Below are 21,447 nucleotides of genomic sequence, written 5' to 3'. Positions count from 1 at the left end.
AGTACCTTAGCCATCACAGCACCTCGACTACCTCTCTCTCTCTCTCTCTCTCTCTCTCTCTCTCTCTCTCTCTCTCTCTCTCTCTCTCTCTCTCTCTCTCTCTCTCTCTCTCTCTCTCTCTCTCTCTCTCTCTCTCTCTACTTGAGTGCCAAACAGAGTTAAAAGGTCTTGCTGACTTCACAACAGTGAGTTTGGTGAATGACAAGCGTGAGCATGAAGCTACAGTGACAAAGCACTGTGGCAGTAAGCACTCCACTCACGTGACTGTGGCTAGTCCGAAAGACAGCGAAGATGAGAAAATCACACACGCGCCCTTCCTCATTAGAATAGAGCAGGCTGTTGTTACCAGTCCATCTGTCTCACATTAACTGGTTTAATTAACGCACACTGAGCCCTAAGCCATAATAGAGGAATGACACCGAGGATTTTAACAGATCCAAGAAGTGTTTTCCTGCAATCATACTTCAGATGTCAAGATCACAATGCTACAACTATATGTGTCCATTTTGTAATTCCTTCTGGAGGCACTATTTTCTAGAATGAATTACAAGTTCTTATTTGTGGGTGTCATATAAGTCTTCAAAGTTAGTATGAGGTAGGGTATATAAGGTTCTTAAGGTAGAGGGTGTCATACTGTGTAAACGGACTGTGAAGCCCACTGAGGATAATGGCTATTTGTGATATTGGGCTATAAAACTGATTTGATTTATGACGAATAGCCACCAGTGTTATATTGTCCTTGGAAACATGTGTTGCATCAATTACTTCTAAAAAGGGTTGACCTTTAAATAGGTACTTCAGTGACAGCTGTATTTCTACTGTTCTTCCCGAAAAACCGGACAGCTGCTATGTTGCTGTTATCTTGCTTAAAAAAAAGAAAAGAAAAGAGGTTTATAAGATGTGGCCTATTTTTGTCTACAGCACTGCGGAAACCAGGGATGAATTTGGAATTTGTGGTGTGACGGATAAATGTGATGACTATTTTTTCTCTTCCCTACAGCATCGGGATTATAAACCTAATACCTACAGTATGAAGGCTCCCTGGCAATCTCCATTAACAACCAGTGCAGTGAGAGTTATAATGTGGGCACAGCGATGCATTTTCTGTGACAGCTAGTCCACACGAGAGTTCATGTTGCAGCCATTAAACCTGCCAACCAATACATTGTTGCAATCACCTGCTGTAGATCAGAAGGAAAGAAAACTCTGAGTTCAACTAGTGGGCAGTTAAAAAATGCCCCATCTGTGCAGAGAGCTGGTGTAGGTTTTAGTCCTTCCTCTTGACACTATTGGTTTCTGTTGTGGCCCAGTTTCTAAAGTCACCTGGGGCTTTTTTACTGTCTCCCCTCTGTTTTGCCAGCCTCTCAGCTTTCCAGCAGCATTGATAAGAAAATAATACCACTGTGTATCCACCTTCCTTTGATAGAAAGCCAAATGCTGCATTGAAGCATCCAGTTACAGCTTGCCGATTACAGCAAGACCTTTGAATGGCCTGAACAACTGTTACTTTCAAACAGCACCTTCCCACCACTATGGCTACTACACATCATTTCCATTCAGTGTGCATACAACCAGTGACCTTTAGCAGTCTTTGCCTCTGGGATTGTAGCACTATTTGAGGGAATGCTGCACACACGCATAGTCCTGCATGCTGATCTAATTAATATTGAACACTTTGCTATTGTCGTTTCCTAATGAAACTAATGCGATGTTTTCACTGCCACAGCTAAAAAGGTACAACCGTTCCATTGGAAACATGGGATGTCACACTACACCCAAGAATGGCTCAACTCATCAATTATTTCAAGGCTGCAGGAAAAGGTTTATTCCACTGTTTGGTCTCAACATAGGCCAACCCTAACCAATACACTGATAACTTGTGCGCTGTAGAAAAAAATGTATTGAGTTCGAGCAGCATGGTGGCTAGAAATAGAAATAGCCTCCAGCATTAAGGAATTAGGATACTTTATAATGAAATTAAATAAATGCTCCATCTTGGCTTCCTTTCATCCTTTGCTAAGGAGTCACCATGTGTTAATGTTTAGCTATCCTGTCAAGAGGTGAGTAGATCACTTTTCTCTACCAATGAAAAAAGGAGGTGGGTACTGTTTAAGTGGGTTTTACCCTCCTCTGTCATGATGATTACACCCCTCACTACTTCTGAGCAGGAAGCCGGGAGACGACGGCCGTAGCCCCCAACAGCTCCGGGAGAAATGCAATTTGGTAACTACTAGTCATGATTCTACTCTACGGTGGGTTACATCCAAAACCAAGCGAGCTTAATAAACACATGAACATCTCCATACAAGCCGCTTTATCATGAGATAAAGATATGAATAATAACGGTTACACCTGCGCCGTACAGCTCGTCAGGTTGAATGGTTAAAAATATGAGACGCATATTAACCGGCACGTTAACGACCCTAGAGGAACTGTTATTCATTACTACTTCATTACACCGTAGTAAATGGACATTCTAACGGTCTACTACTACGAACCTTCCGTTAACGTTACAGCTTTAACACACACCATATGTTGGAGGAAAAAAATGCTACGCTGCTGGCTACATAACGGGAAAATGATTCACTGGCTCTCACAACGAAGCGGCAAAACCCCAATCACATCCCGGTGCGAGGGACTAGCAAGAACGCTATTCGTGTCGTTGTCATTTCTTTTTTTAAGGAAGAGGGACATTTAGCCGTAACATAGGCCTAATACATCGCCTTCTGGTTATTCATAGGATATATTTTAACGTAAATGCACGTATTTTCTGAATTACAAATCACCACATTTGACAACAGCAATTAACCCGAATCCCGTTATCTACATACCACACAGAGCAGGTCCCGTTATCGCTCTCTCCCGGTGTGGCTGAGGTGTCAAATCAAAGCGTTTGCACTGTGTATCTTTGGCTGACAGACCGACAATAGCTAACCTACCGGTGTTACGAGCCTGTGAGTCCAGCGGAGGGAGGTAGAGGAGGTGGGAGTGGAGGCAGGGAGGGCGGGGGAGCAGCCTCGCTGGCGATGGAGTAGTAGGAGGACCATAGGACCCGTCTCGAATAAAAGGGATTTAAACCATGCTCCTCTAGCGGTATGTAGTAGAAGTACACACTCATCTTTTCTGGTATTTGCAGTATATAGGTGTAGGGGTGGGGAATGAGGACCAGCGTCATCGTGACGACGACTCATCTCAAACCCAATGACCTTGAAAACCAAAATAGAATAAATAAATAATAAATGGCTTCAGTTGAAATATTGGGGATGAAGGGCCAGCGTGCAGCAATACAGATTTTCTCAGCAGAAAGTTAAAAATAGAATAGGTGACAATTTATTTTATTCTTCATATCACAGTTTTACAAGAAATCAAAATGATAGAAATTCATACTTATAAAACAATTTCTAATGTCCTGATATGTCACTCAGGAGTTGGTTTCTAGGTGACCGAAGGTACAGAAGGAAAACATTTAATCAACCATAAAATGTGCTCCCTCTTGCACTTTCATTAAGTGATCCAGAAGTCTACAGTCCAACGGCTTGCCGTGTTTGCTCTTAACTCTGTCCTGAACAGGTAATTGTCAATTGTATGGAATTACCTGTCTGCTTAGAAATGGAAAAACATTTTTTAAATACCCAGGGTAAGTCAAAATAATAAGAGCTTTAGTCTGAATTTGATTCACTCCATTACGAAATTTTTAAGTGCTAACATTTTCTCAGAATTTTGACTTTACAGTTCTTTTCCCTGGCAGAAATGGAGATCCAGTCTTGTCTTGCACACCAAGACAGTTTTTAAAAGAGGATAAACCAACCCACACAGACCATCGTCTCCATGCAGTTTCTCTCAATTTCTCGCTGTCCTCAGTAGGCCAGTGGGCACCAGGCCATCATGATTGTGAGAAAGACAGATTTCTTTCTTTCGTACTCGAGGACAGTTGTTTAGACAGCTGAGATAAACACGATGGAGGGGGCCACATGGTAAACAAACAGGTTACTCAAGTCAGCCATCTGCCCCCAGCGTGAGTTCATCTATTGCTACGTTTCACCGAGGGAAGAGCTCTCCTCTTCCAGGCCCACTCTTCTCAGCGACTCCGAGTACTTTCTCCTTCCTATACTGACAATGTCCTCGATCTCGTCCGCTAGGTCCCTCCTGCCGCTCTCTATCATGGCCGCCACCAGTCGAGACGCTGCCCCTGGTCCTGCCTTGGTCTGTCCCCTGGCCCACTGGAACAGCATGTCCAGCACCAAGGCGCCCAGGTTGTCCCTGGTGAGGAGAGCAGAACATACACCAGAAAAGTTCATGTCGGCTAGTACACCAAAGGATTGAATGATGGAATAATAATAATCTTTATAGGAATGCGTTTGAGTAAAATTAACATTTTGGTTTTATTCTATAAACTACTGATAATGATCTCCTAAATTCCACATAATAATTTTGTAGAGATGCAGGATTTAAAAATGTTAAAAAAAAAATCAGTTTCCAACCAAACAACATAACAATATCCCTAAGCAATCAGAGAAAAGGAGGAAAAGACAAGAAACAGCGAGTACAATACTTCACTTTACAAAGCACAAAACGGAACAGCTTGGTAGAGATGCTGATTTAATCAATTAACACCCAATAACCACCATAGTTTAATTTGAATAACAGGGTAGCAGCACTGTATGTTTCTATTCCACTGTAGGATATTTTCTAGATATTATACATTGATTAAAAAAAAAGACTATACACAACCAATTCCTCTGTGGTATCAAAACATTTCACTTTATATTATGACATATATGAATTCCTATATACAAAGCCACAAGCAGAAAACACTGGGATAGGTATTCTCTTCCACCTCTTGGGTGCATCATCACATGAGTTTTTTTTTTTCCTGAGCGTGAGGGTTAGAGGGAGGGACGGATGAGCATCAGTCTGTGTGTAATCTCCTGCAGTGTCCCAGATGGCTTAGTGATGGCTGACATCGCAGATGAAAACAATCGAAAATGCTCTACAGATTTTCCTCCTTCACTCACATTACATCTCACTCCATCTTGTTCCCTCTGAGGCTAAAACACGTGTCCAATGCACCAGTGACATCACACCCATTTGTGTAGAGATGCTTTAAACAGAAAATGTACTTGTTTTTTTTTTATTAAATCCCTCTTGGTTGGCTGCAGGTTCACACATTTTACTCTAGTGTGTACAACTAAAATCTAGATTGAACACTTATGTTGAGGTTGTGTTGGAGAGGTTTATTTTTATTTTTCCATTAAAACAAATTTCGTAGTAAAGATATTGAAGTTTCTCAAGTAAACAAACAACACTACATCTAGAATCTAAGAATAATCAGCATATCTGAGTGTCTCTTTTCTAACCTGCACTTGAACTGGATACGGTCCAGCTCCTGGTAACTTAAACCCAGATTGATGCCGATGACTCTCCAGTCCTGTCCTATCTGCAGAGAGATGGACAGCAGGTTGGCTTCTGTCAGGTAGCCGCTCTCAGGGTCGCCTAAGTTCAGAGGAGGATACTGGATCTCTTCCGTGATGAAATTATTTTCCGAGTTTAGAGCCTATAAATAGAAACAGAGAGGACATTATATATGTGCAGTGCAGCGTGAAAGCTAACAGAACTTTTTTGACTTTAGTTGAGAAAAATAAAAAAATCCGTCCTCCAACTGACAGGAAGTCTTAGTGGTAAAGTTGCAAGCCACTGGCTGTCATGTCCCTTCCTCTTTCTCGCCACTTCCTCTGGCAGATTGTTAGGGATCTCTCCCCTGTAAAAAGACACCTGGGACAGAAGGACAAAGCATACTTTCATTGTGGTGCCAAACATTGTCTACACACAGACTCATTGGGGACAAAATAACAACTGGAGTTTCTAACTGCTACTGAGCCGGGGCAGCCACGGTGAACTGGTTACACTTTATACTGAGAGATTACAAATCAGGGTTCTTACAGCAGAGGGCAAGTTTGATGTTCAAATGTGTTTCTAATATGTAACTCTTTTACATAGTATATAGATGAACAATCATGTTAAACCTTACTATACAATGCAAACCGATACAACATTACTTAAAATTGGCCATGGAGTTCGTATAGTTTTTTACTAAAATTTCACTGATCATGCAGTATGTTTACGTCCCATTTAACAGCTTTTAGTGTAGAATGTACTCCACTGTAAATTATAACATAATGTAAGTGAGGTCATGCATTGTTTGCACTTGTTTGTCATATAATGTGGACATGTAGGATTTAAAAAATTATATGTGTACAAATGTACATAGCGAAAATGTGTATTTCCAATCAGTGCACTTTGTTTTGTGCTGAACATGATGTCTGTGTTACCTGTCCCCTCACTGGCGCCTTCTGATCCTGAGCTGGACAGACGTACACTTCCTTCAGATTCTTCAGACTGGAGTAAAACACAAAAGACAGTCTGCCCTCTCCACAGTCTGGTCGCTCTGGGGGTGAAAAAAACGGGAAAGATATCATATCAAGGCTTCTGAAATGAAAAGCTTTTACAGGGCAATCACAGCACATTATTGGACTTTATACGGAGGCAGCAGGAGAAAATACATTGTTTATGTGAGACCAGACCTGTGCTGATTTCTAAGCCCCTCTCAAATCCAGCGAAGAACTGCTCTCCTTCCAGCAGATCACACAGGTCTGAAGGTAGAGGCCCGTCATATTGTTGTGACAGATCCTGCACTCGGCCGTCCACCTGGGCAGGAAGCAGCACAGTCACAGTTTGGCATTTAAAAATGTCTAAAAAGTTACTATGGCTTTCACACCTGAGACAAAATCAATTAGACTTATACAGGCTGTCTTTGTTGTAAGTAGTGCAACAAACCTTGTTAGTGGGTAAACACTGTAGCATAACTTGTGAAGGATCACTCTTCCGCTGGAGGACTAGGAACTGGACCTTAAACTGCTTTAGTCTTTGATAGACTTTCCGGACGGCGCCGCTAACACAGCTTGTAGTGGTGTACCACAGCCAGTACCTGTGATGGTGAAGACAAAGCTAATATGTGAGGAAAATATATCAACTCAAACATTCATTAGTTGAATATATCATAGATACTTACCAGGAGAAATGTGTGATGTAGAAAATAGCGTACACGTGGGTGACGTTAAGTGACACTTGTGAGGTAATGTCCGTCCAGGTTTGGGCAGTGGGGTCTCCATGTAGCAGATGCAAACAAGACATATCAACTGAGTGGCCTGCAGAGGCACCAGACAATGTTAATACGTGATGATGATACATCTTGCAATAAACATGTATGAAAATGAAGATATAGGTACAGTTTATATGGCATATGGCACCTGTGACTCCAGATGGCAGAGGGACCTGAACTTTGATAGGCTGCAGGAAATCTAAACTGGGATTCTGGGTGAGGCAGAGGAGGGGGCTAACACTGGCCTGGGGATCACCACACAGTGCCTGTACCTCCGACACACAAATTTGCAGCACCTACAGAAAGAAAGACACCAAACTAAAAGCCTCGCAAACCACAGATACCGCAAAGAAAACACTTCCATATGCTGTGGTTCTACCTGTAAAGTGATAGTGCGGGGCTGCACAGTGGAGTCTGGAGGGAAGTGGAGCTTGATCCCAGGATCAGAGCTTGACACCAGCAGAGCTCCGGCAGGTGTCACAGAGCAGCTGTCCTTCACTGGACGAGACACTGCCATAAACCAGGAGAACTGGCTCACAGTGCAGCAGGCCAGCTACAGGTACACACAGAGGTCATTTATTTAAATGCTAATATGACAGTGTGTCTCATATGCAACGGTACAAAGAAAATAAACTGAATGAAACTGTAATAATATAATCCTCCAGTGGGAGGTTTTATACTGTACTTTACCCGGGCTGGACGTCCACCAGGATGACTGCTGTGGCCCTTGCTTCCTCTCCTCAGAGAAGTGGGCAGAATGTTCCACGACTGTCCGTCAAACCGCCGCACCAGCACCTCCCTTCTTTTAGCCTGATGATACGGCACACACACCTCCACAGGCTGGAAGGATTTCCAAGTTGAATCACGTTTAATGAATTGCAAGGAAGTAAAAGAACATAAGTTGGAGCAAAATAACCTATGTCTATTCAAAAAGTCCAAATTAAGTCTTTACATAACTAATTTAAAGAAGTAGTAACGCAATAGAGTATTGAGCTTTCTTAAAACTGAGGGACTTCTGAGAGACAGAGTTGAAAAACGAATGGTTGAATTTTTAGTGAAGCAGCAGAGACCAAGATAATATGAACATTTCCTATCATAATTATCTTGGCCCAAATGATGGTATTATCACAATAATCATCAAAATATTCTTAAAATACCTCTAAAACAACCTGGAATAGCTTCTTAGAATTTATAAAGAGACACATATTTTCATTGCATCACAAATACATTATTTATTTTTAAATGATAAACCATCTTTAACAGCTTACTTTTTTTTTAGGGAGAAACAATGAGCCTTCAGCCATGGCAACAGATTTAAGAATTAGGAATGACTGGAAAGATGCAGCGCCACCTTGTGGCAATTCAAAATAATCCTGAAATCAGTTATTTCCTGCTTTTGATGTTTGTTAGACAGCTTTTTAAACTCATGTAATGTTTGGAATATTCAAGATTTACAAGATTCACAATAATAGAAATTGACCACGACCAAAATATTGTGAGTGTTATTTACTACTATCCGCAATAAAATCTTTTACAATAATCCTGAGATTCAGTCTTTATGGGGGCAAAATACAAAACCACTGAATCCTACATATACAAAAATAAAAATTGATTTCCCATGCCTGGTAAATGCTCATGTCTCTACAAATCTTCCGTATGTAATGTAGACTTCGGTTATAGATTTGTCTCTACCACTATGACTCAGCTGCTGACGATATTAAACCGTTTTTCACAGAGCAGTACCAAACATGATTAGCTAGAGATAACTGATATTCATGTGTATAATCGGTGTCCTTATATCAGATGTGGTAATCATTTATCTTGTTTTATACCTTTATAAACGTAATTCCATGTGGACGAAGTTCCAGTGGACGACTCAATAGAAGTTCATGCTCTTCCAGCCACACCCACTTCCTTTGTGGCCGTTTCTCAAGCCACTGCAGTCTGGTTGTTCTCTCTACGCACCCCGGGGGGAAGAGCAGCTCGGCCCCTCCTGGGAGAAACACATGACACCCAGCAGACGAAACACGGAAACTAAGGAGCAAAAGGGAGCATGACGTCTTTTCATCTTAATACAGTCAGAAAGACACATTGATTGACAACAGAACTGCGTCTAAAAAATGTTTTCCACTGTACCTGTGCTGATTATATCCCAGGTGCAACTCTGGAATTTTTGTTTCTGCTTGAACTGGTAAGAAAACAGATCAAGCAACAGAGTAAATATGCTGACAGCTAATGCAAGGAGTGTATCTAATGATGAAAAATATTCAAAACGAATCATTGTTAAGGCTTATTTTCTCTGGTCTCACCAGGTGTAGGGGGGAGAGAGGGAGGGGTTGGGGGTTGTCCCAAAGGATTGTCACGCACATCTATTTTCAGCAGAGGCAGTTTGTTCAGACAATGTGGGATGAGGAAGAGGTCATTGCTGTATATGACGAGCTCCCTGAGGGAGAGGAGATAGCCTGGGCAACAAAGAAGAAAAGATTACTCTTTATTTATTTCACTGCGGCACATTGTGAAATAAGCTTACATGAGAATTCCACTCTATTGCAGTTAAGGTGTTTCCTCTGACACACCCACAACTCACCCTTGCACCCTTACCCATGCTCTCTGGAAGCTGCTTCAGCTTGTTGTGGGACAACTCCAGTTTAACGAGCTCCCCGAGAGAGCCAATTTCATCTGGTAGTCGCTCGAGGAGGTTATGAGAAATATCCAGCGTCTGCAAAGCTTTCAGCTGCCCGAGACCTGGGGGGAGAGAGACCAGCTCGTTGCCCAGGAGAGAGAGGCAGGTAAGGGAGGACAGCCGGCACATCTCTGGAGGCAGAGCGGCGATGCAGTTGTGACCCAGGAGCAGTGAAGAGAGAGCAGGCAAGCTGAGGAGGCAGGAGGGCACACAGGACAGCTGGTTGAAGGAGAGATCCACATGCACCAGGCCACAGAGGGAGGAAAGAGATGCAGGCAGAGTGGTGAGGAGGCCGGGCAGTGGCTCACCATCAGAGTCATAAAAACAGTGACCTTGAATCAGAAAGAAGAGAGAAGTTAGTAAGAAGCAGAAGGATCAGAGCAAAGCAGGGGGGGGGGAGAGAATGACACACAGCCATATTATAATGTATCATCATCAACAGTGTTTACTCAATCTGGTTATGTGTTATCCTCATCAGAGACTGCGCTTGCGTTACACAAAGCTTCAACTCTGAAAATCTGTAACAGACTTTAACTATAAAGGTTCCTTCTCTTCCCTATGTGTGGTTATCACAAAAAATACAGAACTTTCCAGGATGCAAAGGTTGTTATCTGTATGTTCTGGGTTTGCCTTTGCAAAGTTTTCAAAAACAAAGCTGGCGCTGTCCATATTCAAGGTTAAAACTTCTGATCTACAGCAAAACTGTGTTAACTTAGGAGGGCTATGGACATATTAAAATAGTAGGTTTCAGTTTTAGTTAACACACCTCACCCACCCCATTTGAAAGGAATGCCACACTCTCACGGACGAAATCCCTTGCTATTGCAAACAACACAATATTAAATAAAGGGGAAACCCCAGACAAAAGGATAACAACCTCGGCTCCCAGGAAAGAACTGTTTTTTGTGTGATAACTACACGTAGGGAAGTGCAGGATCCTATAGTTAAAGTCCTTGAGACATTACCAGAAGTGTAGTTCAGTTCTGAGACTCAGCCATATGTGTAACGCAAGAGGAATCTCTGTTGACGACAAAGCTATTTTGTATATGAAATCTGATGCTAAATCAATGTTAACAACAAGCAGCTGATATACCAAATTAAATTCATCATAAAAGTACCCCGAATGGCCAGTGAACGCAGCTCCGTCAGATGAGGTAGGACATCCAGCGCAACATCCAGGCCCGCTTTATCCTCAGAGCCCAGTCTCAGGTAGAGGAGGCCCCTCACCTGCCCCGGGACAGACCGCCAGAGCAGGGGCAGTGCAGCCGCTCCTCCCTGGTACACATCCAGAGTTAGCCGCGTGTCAGTCATCACAGCTGGGAGCTCCACAGAGGGGGGCAACGGTGGAGTGAGGGACAAGACAGAGGAAGATGTTGTGGAAGTAAAATCTGCATCAGGATGGCCGGAGGATGAAGAGTAGGAGAGGCTTGATAGAGAGGGACCACATATCGTGTCCATGACGCTGGAGGGAGACAAATAGGGAGCAGCGTCCATCTCAACTTCTGCTTGACCCTCAGACATCTCAGCGTTTGATAGCGTCGGTAGAGCAGATTTCTCCTGATCCTCCTGTCCAAGTCTGTAGAGCCTCAGAGCCACGTCCGTCAGACTAGGGTCTTTTAGTGCATTACAAGCAGGTGTCATTTCTTCAGCCTCGGACCTGCCTGGCTTCATGATCAAACCAGCCGCCTCCATGTCTCCACCTCCTTCATCAGGAGCCTTTTCCATTGGAACTCAAAACACTGTTGCTACTAGTCTATAGCACTTTGCATCACGTGTCTGTAACGTTACTCATGACCCTTTCAACAGTCTATGCTCGTGACACAACTGGATACGTCCAGTGCTATGGTTCACTGCCATTAAAGCCAACTGGACCAAGGCCATGAAACGCGGAGAAGGATGTTTTATCTAACATGTTAGCTGAATCAGAGGTTAACTTTGATGTTAGCCGTTAGCTAGCCACATAATGTGTTATATTATGTGGACGTGAAGTAAACATTACTTATCTTATTGCATCTAAGGCTACATAAAGTATATTTATGTTCCGTCCCAAATGCCACTTATGTAGTAATGTGCTCTTATTTTACTCAATTGAATCTGTAAAATTAGTTTATTCAGGGTTAACCTGTCTCCAATCTGCGAATTTACTTCCTCATGTCCGTCAATGTTATGAAAGAAAAGACGTTTCATCACAGCTGTTTGTTTTACTTTACAGCGTTCGCCTATGGGCGACGGGCGGAGTCTAAACATCTTACATCACTCTATCATTATACAGGCAAGGAGCCCCCGTCTCTACGGTTGGTGCTGTGTCTGACACCGAGCGCCTTGTTACCAGCGCCGCGAAAGTTTCAATTCTGGGCGGGACAGTCAACGTGTGCAGTCAGTATCCACTCGGCCTGCAGGTGGCGCTGTTGTTAAATGTATTGTACTTCTTAAGAGTTCTTTCTGATTATCGTCATTGAATGTTGAATTTATGAACAGATTATTAATCCCACATCAATCTGCATTTTTCGAATTATTATTGATTTTTCTAATACAGACACATCAGTGTAATTAATAAAATTTTGAATTCAAACGCCTATCATTTTATGTAATTTTGTGAATTATTTTAAGAATTACATAGTTGAATAATAATTTAAGGAATAAATAATTTCTATTATAGTTTTGCAACTCAGTTTATTGGGGTTTTTTTCGAAGTAAAATTGCCTACATAGTCTACATTCTCTTTTTAATAGTCTCTTACAGAAAAACAACAGCAAAATATAATTAACAAAAGTTAAAGATAAAAAGAGGAAAGATAAAAGAAAATAATAAATCAAGTAGTATTGGATGTTGTATCATCTTATAATGCATAATTGACATTTTTTTATTAAAGTTTATTTATATTTATATAAAGTAGGCTATCACTACTTTGCAAATTGTACTCAATTGAGTTTAAAGTGAGCTATTCAAATATATATTTTTTCCTAATCCTTTGTACTTTTGTACGAACTATCATCTTCCTCCAAAGGGTTACACATCTTGTTTTTATCTCAGTGGCCAATCAATAAAAATACTTTGCACATTGGTAATGAAATTGTGGCAAAAGTTCATCTGTGTTGTGGAAAACTGTTTACTTTTGCAGAAAGGAATTTGTTCCATTCAGATATGCTCTGTGTGCCAAATGGAGAGAGTGTTTCAATGAGCTATTTGGTTAAAATAACAAAATTATCCTCGGCACAGCTGTCATCATCCGGTCAGACACATATCACCGTCTTGAGTCACTTTTCGTGTAGCTCAGCCAGAAGGACTTATTCCTCTGGTGAACCCAAGTGAGGCCTAGCAGGCTACATAAACACAAGTAAACAATTTTATTTGCCTCACCTTAATTATTGTTATTAGCTCCCTTTACTGCATTTATTAACCTGTTTGGTTGCTGTAAAAGTTGTATTATTTGTCCAAAAACCCAAACAGTAATTTACTCCTGTGCGGCTTCAAAGCTGTCAACAGGATTTATGTGTCTCAATTTGTTGTGGAATGACAGGAGCATGCATGTGGGCACTATAAACATTCAACCTGGGGCTTAGTTGGCACTGCAGCTTTAACAGTGTGGCAGAACAAGTATGAAATCTGATGAGCGTAAACTTTTTGATCAAAGTTAATGCCTCTGTTGTACAACCCAAAGTGGGTCCCTGTGACCTCCATTACCCTTTCTGAAGTGTAACGAGGTTCAGTCGGTTTGGTAATACAGATAAGAAGACCTTGCTGTCTGAATTTCTTGAGATATGCTGAATGCAGACTGTTGTTTGAACCAGTCAGCTATGAGAGCTATACACAACCTCTTTGGGACCTTGTTATTTAGAATGACCTGAAAGTACAATTCCATGTATCGGACTGTCGTACACACTTGATAGATCAGGGACAATATTTTTTAAGACAACAAACTCGAGCTGGTGGTGGTTACACAATAGGATATATTCTCTTAGGAATCAAGTCCTAAACTGAACCTGGATCAGTGCCCACAAATAATCAACTATGTGTGGCCTTATTCTGCGAATAGCCTACAAGGAAGTTATCCACAAAAACATTTCATTGTTATTGTTGAATTTGCTCCAGATGCAACACATTTGTGATTTCATAATTACTTGCGAATACTTAGCCTACTACCGGCCTATTTTGTAACGAGGATGTTGCAAACAAGCCAGTTTGTACATCCTTATTATTAGAACAGGTCACTGAACAAAGTTTATAAAACCCGAAGAGATGATCAGGACCTTCTTGAAAAAATAAAATAATAATGCTGCCACCAGAACCACAGATAAACAACAGCAGGCAACTTTTAGTGCCCTTGTTTGCTTTAAAGGTGGGTTTGTCAAAATCAGTGAATATCTCCTCATCCTACCTGTCTGTAGCTAGGTCTACTGTGTTGGAAAACACATTTGTTGTTAATACATAAACTGGTAACAAAGGTTAGGCTATGTACAATGGAGCCCACCAAAACGAGAAACATGCCCGTTGACAGAGCCTAGGCAGCCTATTAACACTTGTTTTTTTGTTTATTTAGCTGAGGCCATACACACACTACGGACAGTAGGCTAGTGGATCGGCAGGAGATAAATAAGATAGGCCTACTGATTTTAACAAAAACTGATTTGACTGACTCCACATTTAATATAGCCTATAGGTTATAACATCTAGCCTATTGCAAAAGAAAGTCCCAATATTCCCTAGTTTATTTTTATTAAGGGATGACATAAGAAATGGAAGTACAAAGATCTAGATAAATTTAGAAAGGACAAAACAAGACGGGGACAAACAGTTTGAGTGACCGCACAATGACTTTCGTCTTTGTGAATTGTGATTGGTTACGGTCTCAACAATGTAATCCTGATTGGCCACTTTGTTCAGCGCTGTCGCTTGTGATTGGACGAGCCGGTTTCCCTCTGCGCCCTCCTCCTCAACAATACACAGGAGACAGGTTTGTGAAATAACAAGTCCCCGTGGTTCACAACTTGTCTATTTAACTAGCTTCAAGGCAGGTTTTTAAATTTAGAGCACTTAGAAACTTTTTAAGCGGTTTAGCTACAGCATAAGGGGGAATTAATATTTTCTAATATAATCAATTTAACGAAGTTACCTGCAAGTAAAAAGTGACCTAGTGTTAGATATAGCCTAAAGCTTAAACATAATTCCTAGACAACTATTATACTAAAGGGGACCGTTTATATAGCATATAAAAACATGAACGTTTAAAGCGGACATTTGGTTCTTTAGTAGCCTAATATCCGCGTGTAAACTTTGTCTCGTCGACCTCAGCCTCACTTCAATACAGCCGTGCAGGGTCACCGTCTCCGGGATGTTTCATCTCGATTCGCCCTGGAACATCTCGTTCGCAGGTTGCGGTTTCCTAGGCATCTACCACATCGGTGTGGCCAGCTGTCTGGCGGAGCAGGCTCCTTTTCTGGTCCACAACGCAAGGCACGTCTATGGAGCATCAGCTGGAGCTCTCACTGCCACAGCACTGGTCACTGGAGTATGTCTTGGTAAGTAGGCCTATCTGTTTTTATGTTTCAAGCTTTACCAAGAGGTGGAAAAGATTGCCGTGGAGACTACCAGGATAACTGCTTAAATAGCCTAAATAGGACAAAAAATGTGAAGAGCTTATTTGTGTAAGTGTAATTACCAATGGTGGAAGAAGTAGTCCTATCCAGATTACATTGTAAACATTCTCAAAACAATTGAAACTCCTCCATTTAGCTTTGCAAGTAGCCTACTATTTCCCCCTTTAGAGTGGTACATGGTTATAAACTATAGATAGGCCTAATAGCAATGGATTGTTACTTATGTGGCATTAACATATTTAGCAGCATTTTAATGTATTGAAGAGGTGCAGCTAATAATAGCTATATACTATTACTGTTTTCATAACCTGAGCACCTTTTCGCATGTTAATCTTCAAAGTAACTTATATCTGCAGCTGGCAGACGAAAGTTGTGAAGTGAAATAAATAGATTTCTTTATTCAATGGAGCAGAGTAAAGGAATAGTAAGTGATCTAGAATGGAAATACTCACGTGAAGTAGGCCTAGCTAAAAACTAAGTCATCATCCATCCAACACTGGTATTTAGAAAACTCACGTTTAAAGGACCAATAGGCCTATTGCATCCTGAATGTAACCTATTAAAAATGAATATGCCAAACCAAATAGCCTAAGCCTTTTTCAAATCTACTGTTGTTGATTACAATATCTAATCGAATCAAAGAGTACCTTATTCATCCCCAAAACATTCTTCCATATGATTATATCTTTTATCTTATCCAATATTTTCCATTAACTGGTGTCTTATTGTCTTCACAGGAGAGGCAGGTGCGGCCATCATAGATGTCGCCAAAGAGGCGAGGAAGCGCTTTATGGGACCCATACATCCTTCCTTCAACCTGGTGAAGATTGTGCGTATCATGCTGCGGCGTGTTCTGCCAGCAGAAGCCCACCATCGGGCCAGCGGGGTGCTGGGAATCTCTCTTACCCGAGTGACTGATGGAGAAAATGTCCTGGTGTCTCACTACAACACCAATGAGGAGCTGATACAGGTGTGTGATATGTTTGTTGGTTGATATTATTGAAATCAGATGTCAGTCCATTTAAAGCTTACTTATAACGGTAATGTAACCTATGGGTGCTTTACACAAAGCCTTTTACACAGAAGAACAGTCTGACAACAACAACACAATATATGGTTGGTTTTAGATCTGAAGCTAGTTGAAGTCAATTATCAAGAGAAGATGCCCAACATTCTCTGCTCTCAGCTTCTCAAATGTGGGTGTTTGCTGCTTTAATTTTTTTAATGTTGTTGCCAAATTGTGACAGAAGAAAACATTTGAAAACGTCATCCCTATTGCACTTTATTGACAAAACAATAAATAAAAAAGAAATCTACAGATGATTGATAATGAAAGTAATTGTTGGTGCGGCCCTAACGATAAGCAGTGACTACACACAGTATCTAAGTCATTTAGTGACATTGCAATAACCAGCAATTTATAGTTTTACATGTAATACCAATATAATATCACTTTATCACCTGAGAATTTCTGAAAGATGACGTTTCCTCTGTTATCTCTTTTGTTAACCAGGCGTGTGTCTGCAGTGCCTTCATCCCAGTGTATTGTGGCCTTATTCCTCCCACACTGCAAGGAGTGGTGAGTATTATTATTCATTGAGCAACTGTTCGCTGTCTCTATGATGCTGATATTCTATATTTAGTCTCATGGAAGGAATTGACCTTCTTGACTAACATGGATTTTAAATATAGAGCCAGTCTCCCTCGTTGCTTTACTGAAACCATTTACTGAATTTCCTCTCATTGTGTCTAATCGTTGCCACTTTTGGCCTTTTTTTTCATCTGTAACCCCCCCATTAAATCCCATCCTTGCCCAAGAATGTGTTTGTTCTCAATGGCACGCGTGTGGAAACAACAATCATAAAATTAACTTAGGGGTTACTGTTTTTCAGAGACAAAAGAAGTGATTTTATTTTTGATCAGACATGTTTATAGAGCAAAGGTTATCTGGGAAATATTATTGGACAACACCAGCTCTCCCTCCCTCCCTCCCACTCTCCCTCTGTGGCCTTTGTGATCGGATTTTACATAAGACTGTCTTACTTAAGCCTGTGTGTATGCAGCAAGGCCCGTGACCAAATTGCTTTAAGGCCGTCGATCCCCCGTGATTCTCAGGGCCCCAAATAGAAAATCACTCTGACATGTCCACACACACACACACACACACACACACACACACACACACACACACACACACACACACACACACACACACTAACACACACACACACACACACACACAACCACACACATACACAACCACACACATACACAGACACACCAAGTCCAAGTTAAATATTCACCAGCTCCAATAAAAACAAACATTAATCAATAGAATATGATGTCACTAGTGTCATATCCTGTGTGATGCTAAATGCCCTTCTTCAACACACTCAATATACTGAAGAAGTTGTACTCTTTCTGATGCTGACTTTTATCTTTTTATCATGCAGCGATATGTGGACGGGGGAATCTCAGACAACCTTCCTCAGTCTGAGCTGAAAAACACCATCACTGTGTCGCCGTTTGCCGGAGAGAGCGACATCTGCCCGCGCGACGCCTCCACCAACATACACGAGCTGCGCTTCACCAACACCAGCATCAAGTTCACTCTCCCCAACCTCTACAGAGTCTCCAGAGCACTTTTCCCTCCAGACCCAATGGTAGGTCACCTGTTCAAAACCGTCACAAGACAGACACACGTGTATAAATACATTGATTGTCGCAGATGAACCGGAGTTTACTCTTCTTTGACTCATGTGTGTTTGTTTTTGAATGCAGGTTATGAAGGCCATGTGTAAGCAGGGATACAAAGACGCGCTGCACTTTTTGAAGAAGAACGGTAAGAAAGTGTTGTTTGAATTTTTTCTAACCTTTTCCCTTTGCTCTGTTTGAAAGAAAGTCATAGCAAGGCTCATTGATTATTATGTTCAGAGAACATCATCCTGATATACTATCAGCAATTGTGTTTCCTGTGACCACATGTCACCAGTCAATCAATGCACAGTTGTTTTCCTATGATAACATTTTTGTTAGCCTATAATTTTCTCTTTTGTTTGTGTATTTGCTCTGGAAATTTGTCAATACGTAATCAAGATGGCATTACAACATCAACATCTACAAGTGTGAACCAGTTGAATAGTTTAACTACTTGAGAAATGTTCTCAACAGTGATTATTTTTTATTTTTTCAGGTTTGCTTCATATCAACGGACCTCTCAGAGACAGACCCTTGCTCGCTATCGCTGCAGAAAATGATGATGAAGATGATGAGGAGGATGAGGAGGAGAGCAGTGAAAGTGATGAAGACGAGGGAGACAGTGAAAGTGATGAAGAGGAGGAGAAGCCAAGCGATGAAGAGGGAGCAGTGATTCGTCATCCCAGTGCCGCGCTGGAGGAGAATTTCTTTGAAAACCTCCCACCCGCCCTGCACAAAGGTAACACGTCGCAGAAAAAGTTTAAAGAAGGAAAAGTCATATGGCTTCATATGAATCCTATTGTCACTTCCTGGCTTTAAGCTTTATGAAAAGGTAATCCGGTGTTAAGTTTGGAAAGTGAAAGTTCATCAGGCACTATCCAAATGAGTTGGTGTTGGAACAGCGTTTATATTCTTACTGTGTTCAGTTTTTAGAATAACTTTCCATTGGAAAGAATTTTACCTTTTCCAAACATGGATTTAAACAGAACTTCTATACATCAGTGAGAGACATAAGGCTTGGAAGAAAGACTGTTATGTTTCCTTGACTGAAATTAGATTTAACTTACTCATTTACCCTCTTTAACGTGAATAATGTTGCATAAAGCAGGTTTATGCTGTGAATAGTTGTCCGTAACCGTTGTGGTTCTCTCTGCCTCCCTCTGCAGCTCTAGTTGAGGCTTGCATGGAGAGGAGGAGCCTGATGCAGTCGCTAAGCAACACACTTCCTGCCAGGATTGTCTCAGCCATGATGCTCCCGTACACCCTCCCTCTGGAGACTGCCATGTCCTTGACTGTGAGGTAAATCTGATCCCATTCCCTTCCATGCTCTCACAGAGGAACTAGAGTACACTAATACTTCTGCATGTGTATATGTTGTTGTTAACAGCAAAAGTACAGTCTAAATATCCTATGACAGTTTTGTTGATAAGTAGAACTGACTTTTCCCGTGACCCTGTTGACTAAATGCGGCACATCCAATTTGTAGGCTTCTTGAGTGGCTGCCAGATGTGCAGGAAGATGTGGCATGGGTTCGAGAGCAGACGTTAAAAGTGGTACAGCATGTTCTTCGCCAGGCCTCCAAGCATGTATCTGCCAGGTGGGTGACAAACTACCATACATGTATAAAGACTATAATCATGCCTGTCTTTTAAGGGCAATTTTTAAACATCCAATCATTCCATTTAATACATTTAATGTCAGATCTATAAGCCATATATTCCATGGTTGAGCTAGTTGCTTTCTACATAAATTGACCATGGCTGGGTTTCAGCCTGGTTAAACCAACAATAGGGGATTATTTATGACAACTAGGGGACAGCAGAAACAAGTTGACAACTCATCACCTTTAATGTTGAGGAGTCATGTCTGTAAACAGTGGCTGATTCACACTCTCTACAAAACCTAAGTTAAAGGGAGCTTCGGATTCTCTGATCATTCTCTGTAGGTTCATCACCTGGAGAGACCCTTTTTCTCGTGTCACATTGCTTTTGAGTCGTCATTTGATACATTGACATTCAAAACACATTTTTTAGCCACTAAAATAACAGTAAGTGGACAATATTTCACACTGTTACATGCTGCTTATTCTTAACTGTAGGGTTTCCTGTCACATGGAGCTGCACCACTACCAGTCCCTCCCGTCCCAGTTCAGCTCCACCAACCTGTTTCCCACCTGGGTCAACGAGGGCAGTTCTTCAGTCCTGGATGTCTTCACGCGTCTCCACCAGTACAAGAAACAGCTGATATCTGGCGTGCTGTGCATAAACATGGACCTGCAGGGCTCCTTCAAAGCAAAACAGATGCAACAAGATAAGATCCTCTCCACAGAAGGCCTCACAATGCACACAGGTTGTCTCAATGTTCTACCTGTTGTTGACTCAGCAGCAGAAGTCCTCAGCATCTCCTAAGGGCACCTGCTGAGGTCAAGACATACTTCATCTAGATCCAGGAACATTTTAAAATAATTTAAATCAGATTTTATTATGTTTACATCATTATTAAGATGGCAGGAAGAAATATGGAAACTTATCAGCCCCTTTGTGTAGTGGTTGGAAATGGTTATAATTAGCCATGTTTATACTATACGGTGCAGTCAATATTGACTTATGCATGCCATTGAAATTAGTCTTTAGTCTTTAGCTACAGTATAATCACACAAGCAGATGGATACAGTGTAACTGTAGGTCTACAGAGTTGCATTACAACGAAGGCACACATGTGCTCAAACAGTCATGCAGAAACTTGAATAACAGAACGTTACAGACAAAAATGTGCACTTAAGGTAGAACGGTGAAAAGAGGTGGACAAGTTTTTTTTTTTTTTTAAGAATGCAGTGAGACCCGTCAGGGCAGGAAAGGACTGAAGGAGGGAAACAGTACGATGCTAGATGGTTTATTGCATGTGGTTACTCCATTTATTTGACGCAAGTGTCAATGCAGTATTGTGGAAAAATGCATAGTGTTTAGTGTTTACGTGTATAAATTGTTATGTATGTCTTCTGTAAATTATTTATATGAAAAAAAGTTTAGATTAATTAAATTTAAATCTTGTATGGAATTATTTTTTGCCTGCAACTTTTGAACAATATTTGTAATGTTTATATTACAATTGTACATTTTATTGCATACAGTGTTATTTTTTATCAATCAAAGAATCAGTTTAATCTGAAATGCACTTTCTTAAGTTATAACCTAGGCTACTTGTTTAAATACTTCTCTTGTACTGTACTGTGGGCTACTATAAATTCAAATAATTGTGATCCAGCCTCAAGTTGTACCTTATTTTCAAATGGAATACTTTCCAAGAGACTT

General features: G+C 41.2%; 2 protein-coding genes across 3 annotated transcripts; one reads left to right on the top strand and one right to left on the bottom strand.

Moving 5' to 3' along the window:
* Positions 1-3,329: 3,329 nt before the first annotated feature.
* pidd1 (p53-induced death domain protein 1) lies at positions 3,330-11,984 on the bottom strand. 2 transcript variants are annotated; one of them, XM_080028130.1, is made up of 15 exons: positions 10,961-11,984; positions 9,761-10,174; positions 9,469-9,621; positions 9,296-9,347; positions 8,992-9,193; positions 7,850-7,999; positions 7,539-7,712; positions 7,308-7,455; positions 7,070-7,205; positions 6,835-6,985; positions 6,582-6,705; positions 6,330-6,445; positions 5,665-5,772; positions 5,358-5,554; positions 3,330-4,260 (listed from the first exon to the last, which is right to left on the bottom strand). In XM_080028130.1, the coding sequence occupies exons 1-15, from the start codon at positions 11,565-11,567 to the stop codon at positions 4,032-4,034; spliced, it is 2,961 nt and encodes a 986-aa protein (XP_079884256.1). In that variant the 5' UTR covers positions 11,568-11,984; the 3' UTR covers positions 3,330-4,031. The 2 variants fall into 2 exon arrangements, with proteins under 2 accessions (XP_079884256.1, XP_079884257.1); XM_080028131.1 differs by having other exon boundaries at positions 7,070-7,163.
* Positions 11,985-15,174: 3,190 nt separating this feature from the next.
* Positions 15,175-20,544, top strand: pnpla2 (patatin-like phospholipase domain containing 2; the record flags this gene model as incomplete). Its single annotated transcript, XM_080027635.1, has 9 exons — positions 15,175-15,361; positions 16,177-16,409; positions 16,953-17,018; positions 17,893-18,102; positions 18,221-18,281; positions 18,633-18,875; positions 19,303-19,435; positions 19,623-19,733; positions 20,235-20,544. The coding sequence occupies 9 exons, from the start codon at positions 15,175-15,177 to the stop codon at positions 20,542-20,544; spliced, it is 1,554 nt and encodes a 517-aa protein (XP_079883761.1).
* Positions 20,545-21,447: the final 903 nt, after the last annotated feature.

Source organism: Ammodytes marinus, assembly GCF_949987685.1.
Source record: "Ammodytes marinus genome assembly, chromosome: 5".
NCBI lineage: Eukaryota > Metazoa > Chordata > Actinopteri > Uranoscopiformes > Ammodytidae > Ammodytes > Ammodytes marinus.
Note: the sequence above shows the minus strand (reverse complement) of the source record. Positions and strands in the feature narration are given on the sequence as shown.

Coding starts and splice junctions, on each gene's coding strand:
- pidd1 (XM_080028130.1), bottom strand. CDS start 11,567: ATGGAAAAGGCTCCTGATGAAGGAGGTGGAGACATGGAGGCGGCTGGT. Junction 7,713..7,849: donor CTGGTGGACGTCCAGCCCGG/GTAAAGTACAGT, acceptor GTGTACCTGTAG/CTGGCCTGCTGCACTGTGAG. Junction 5,555..5,664: donor CTTTACCACTAAGACTTCCT/GTCAGTTGGAGG, acceptor TTCTATTTATAG/GCTCTAAACTCGGAAAATAA.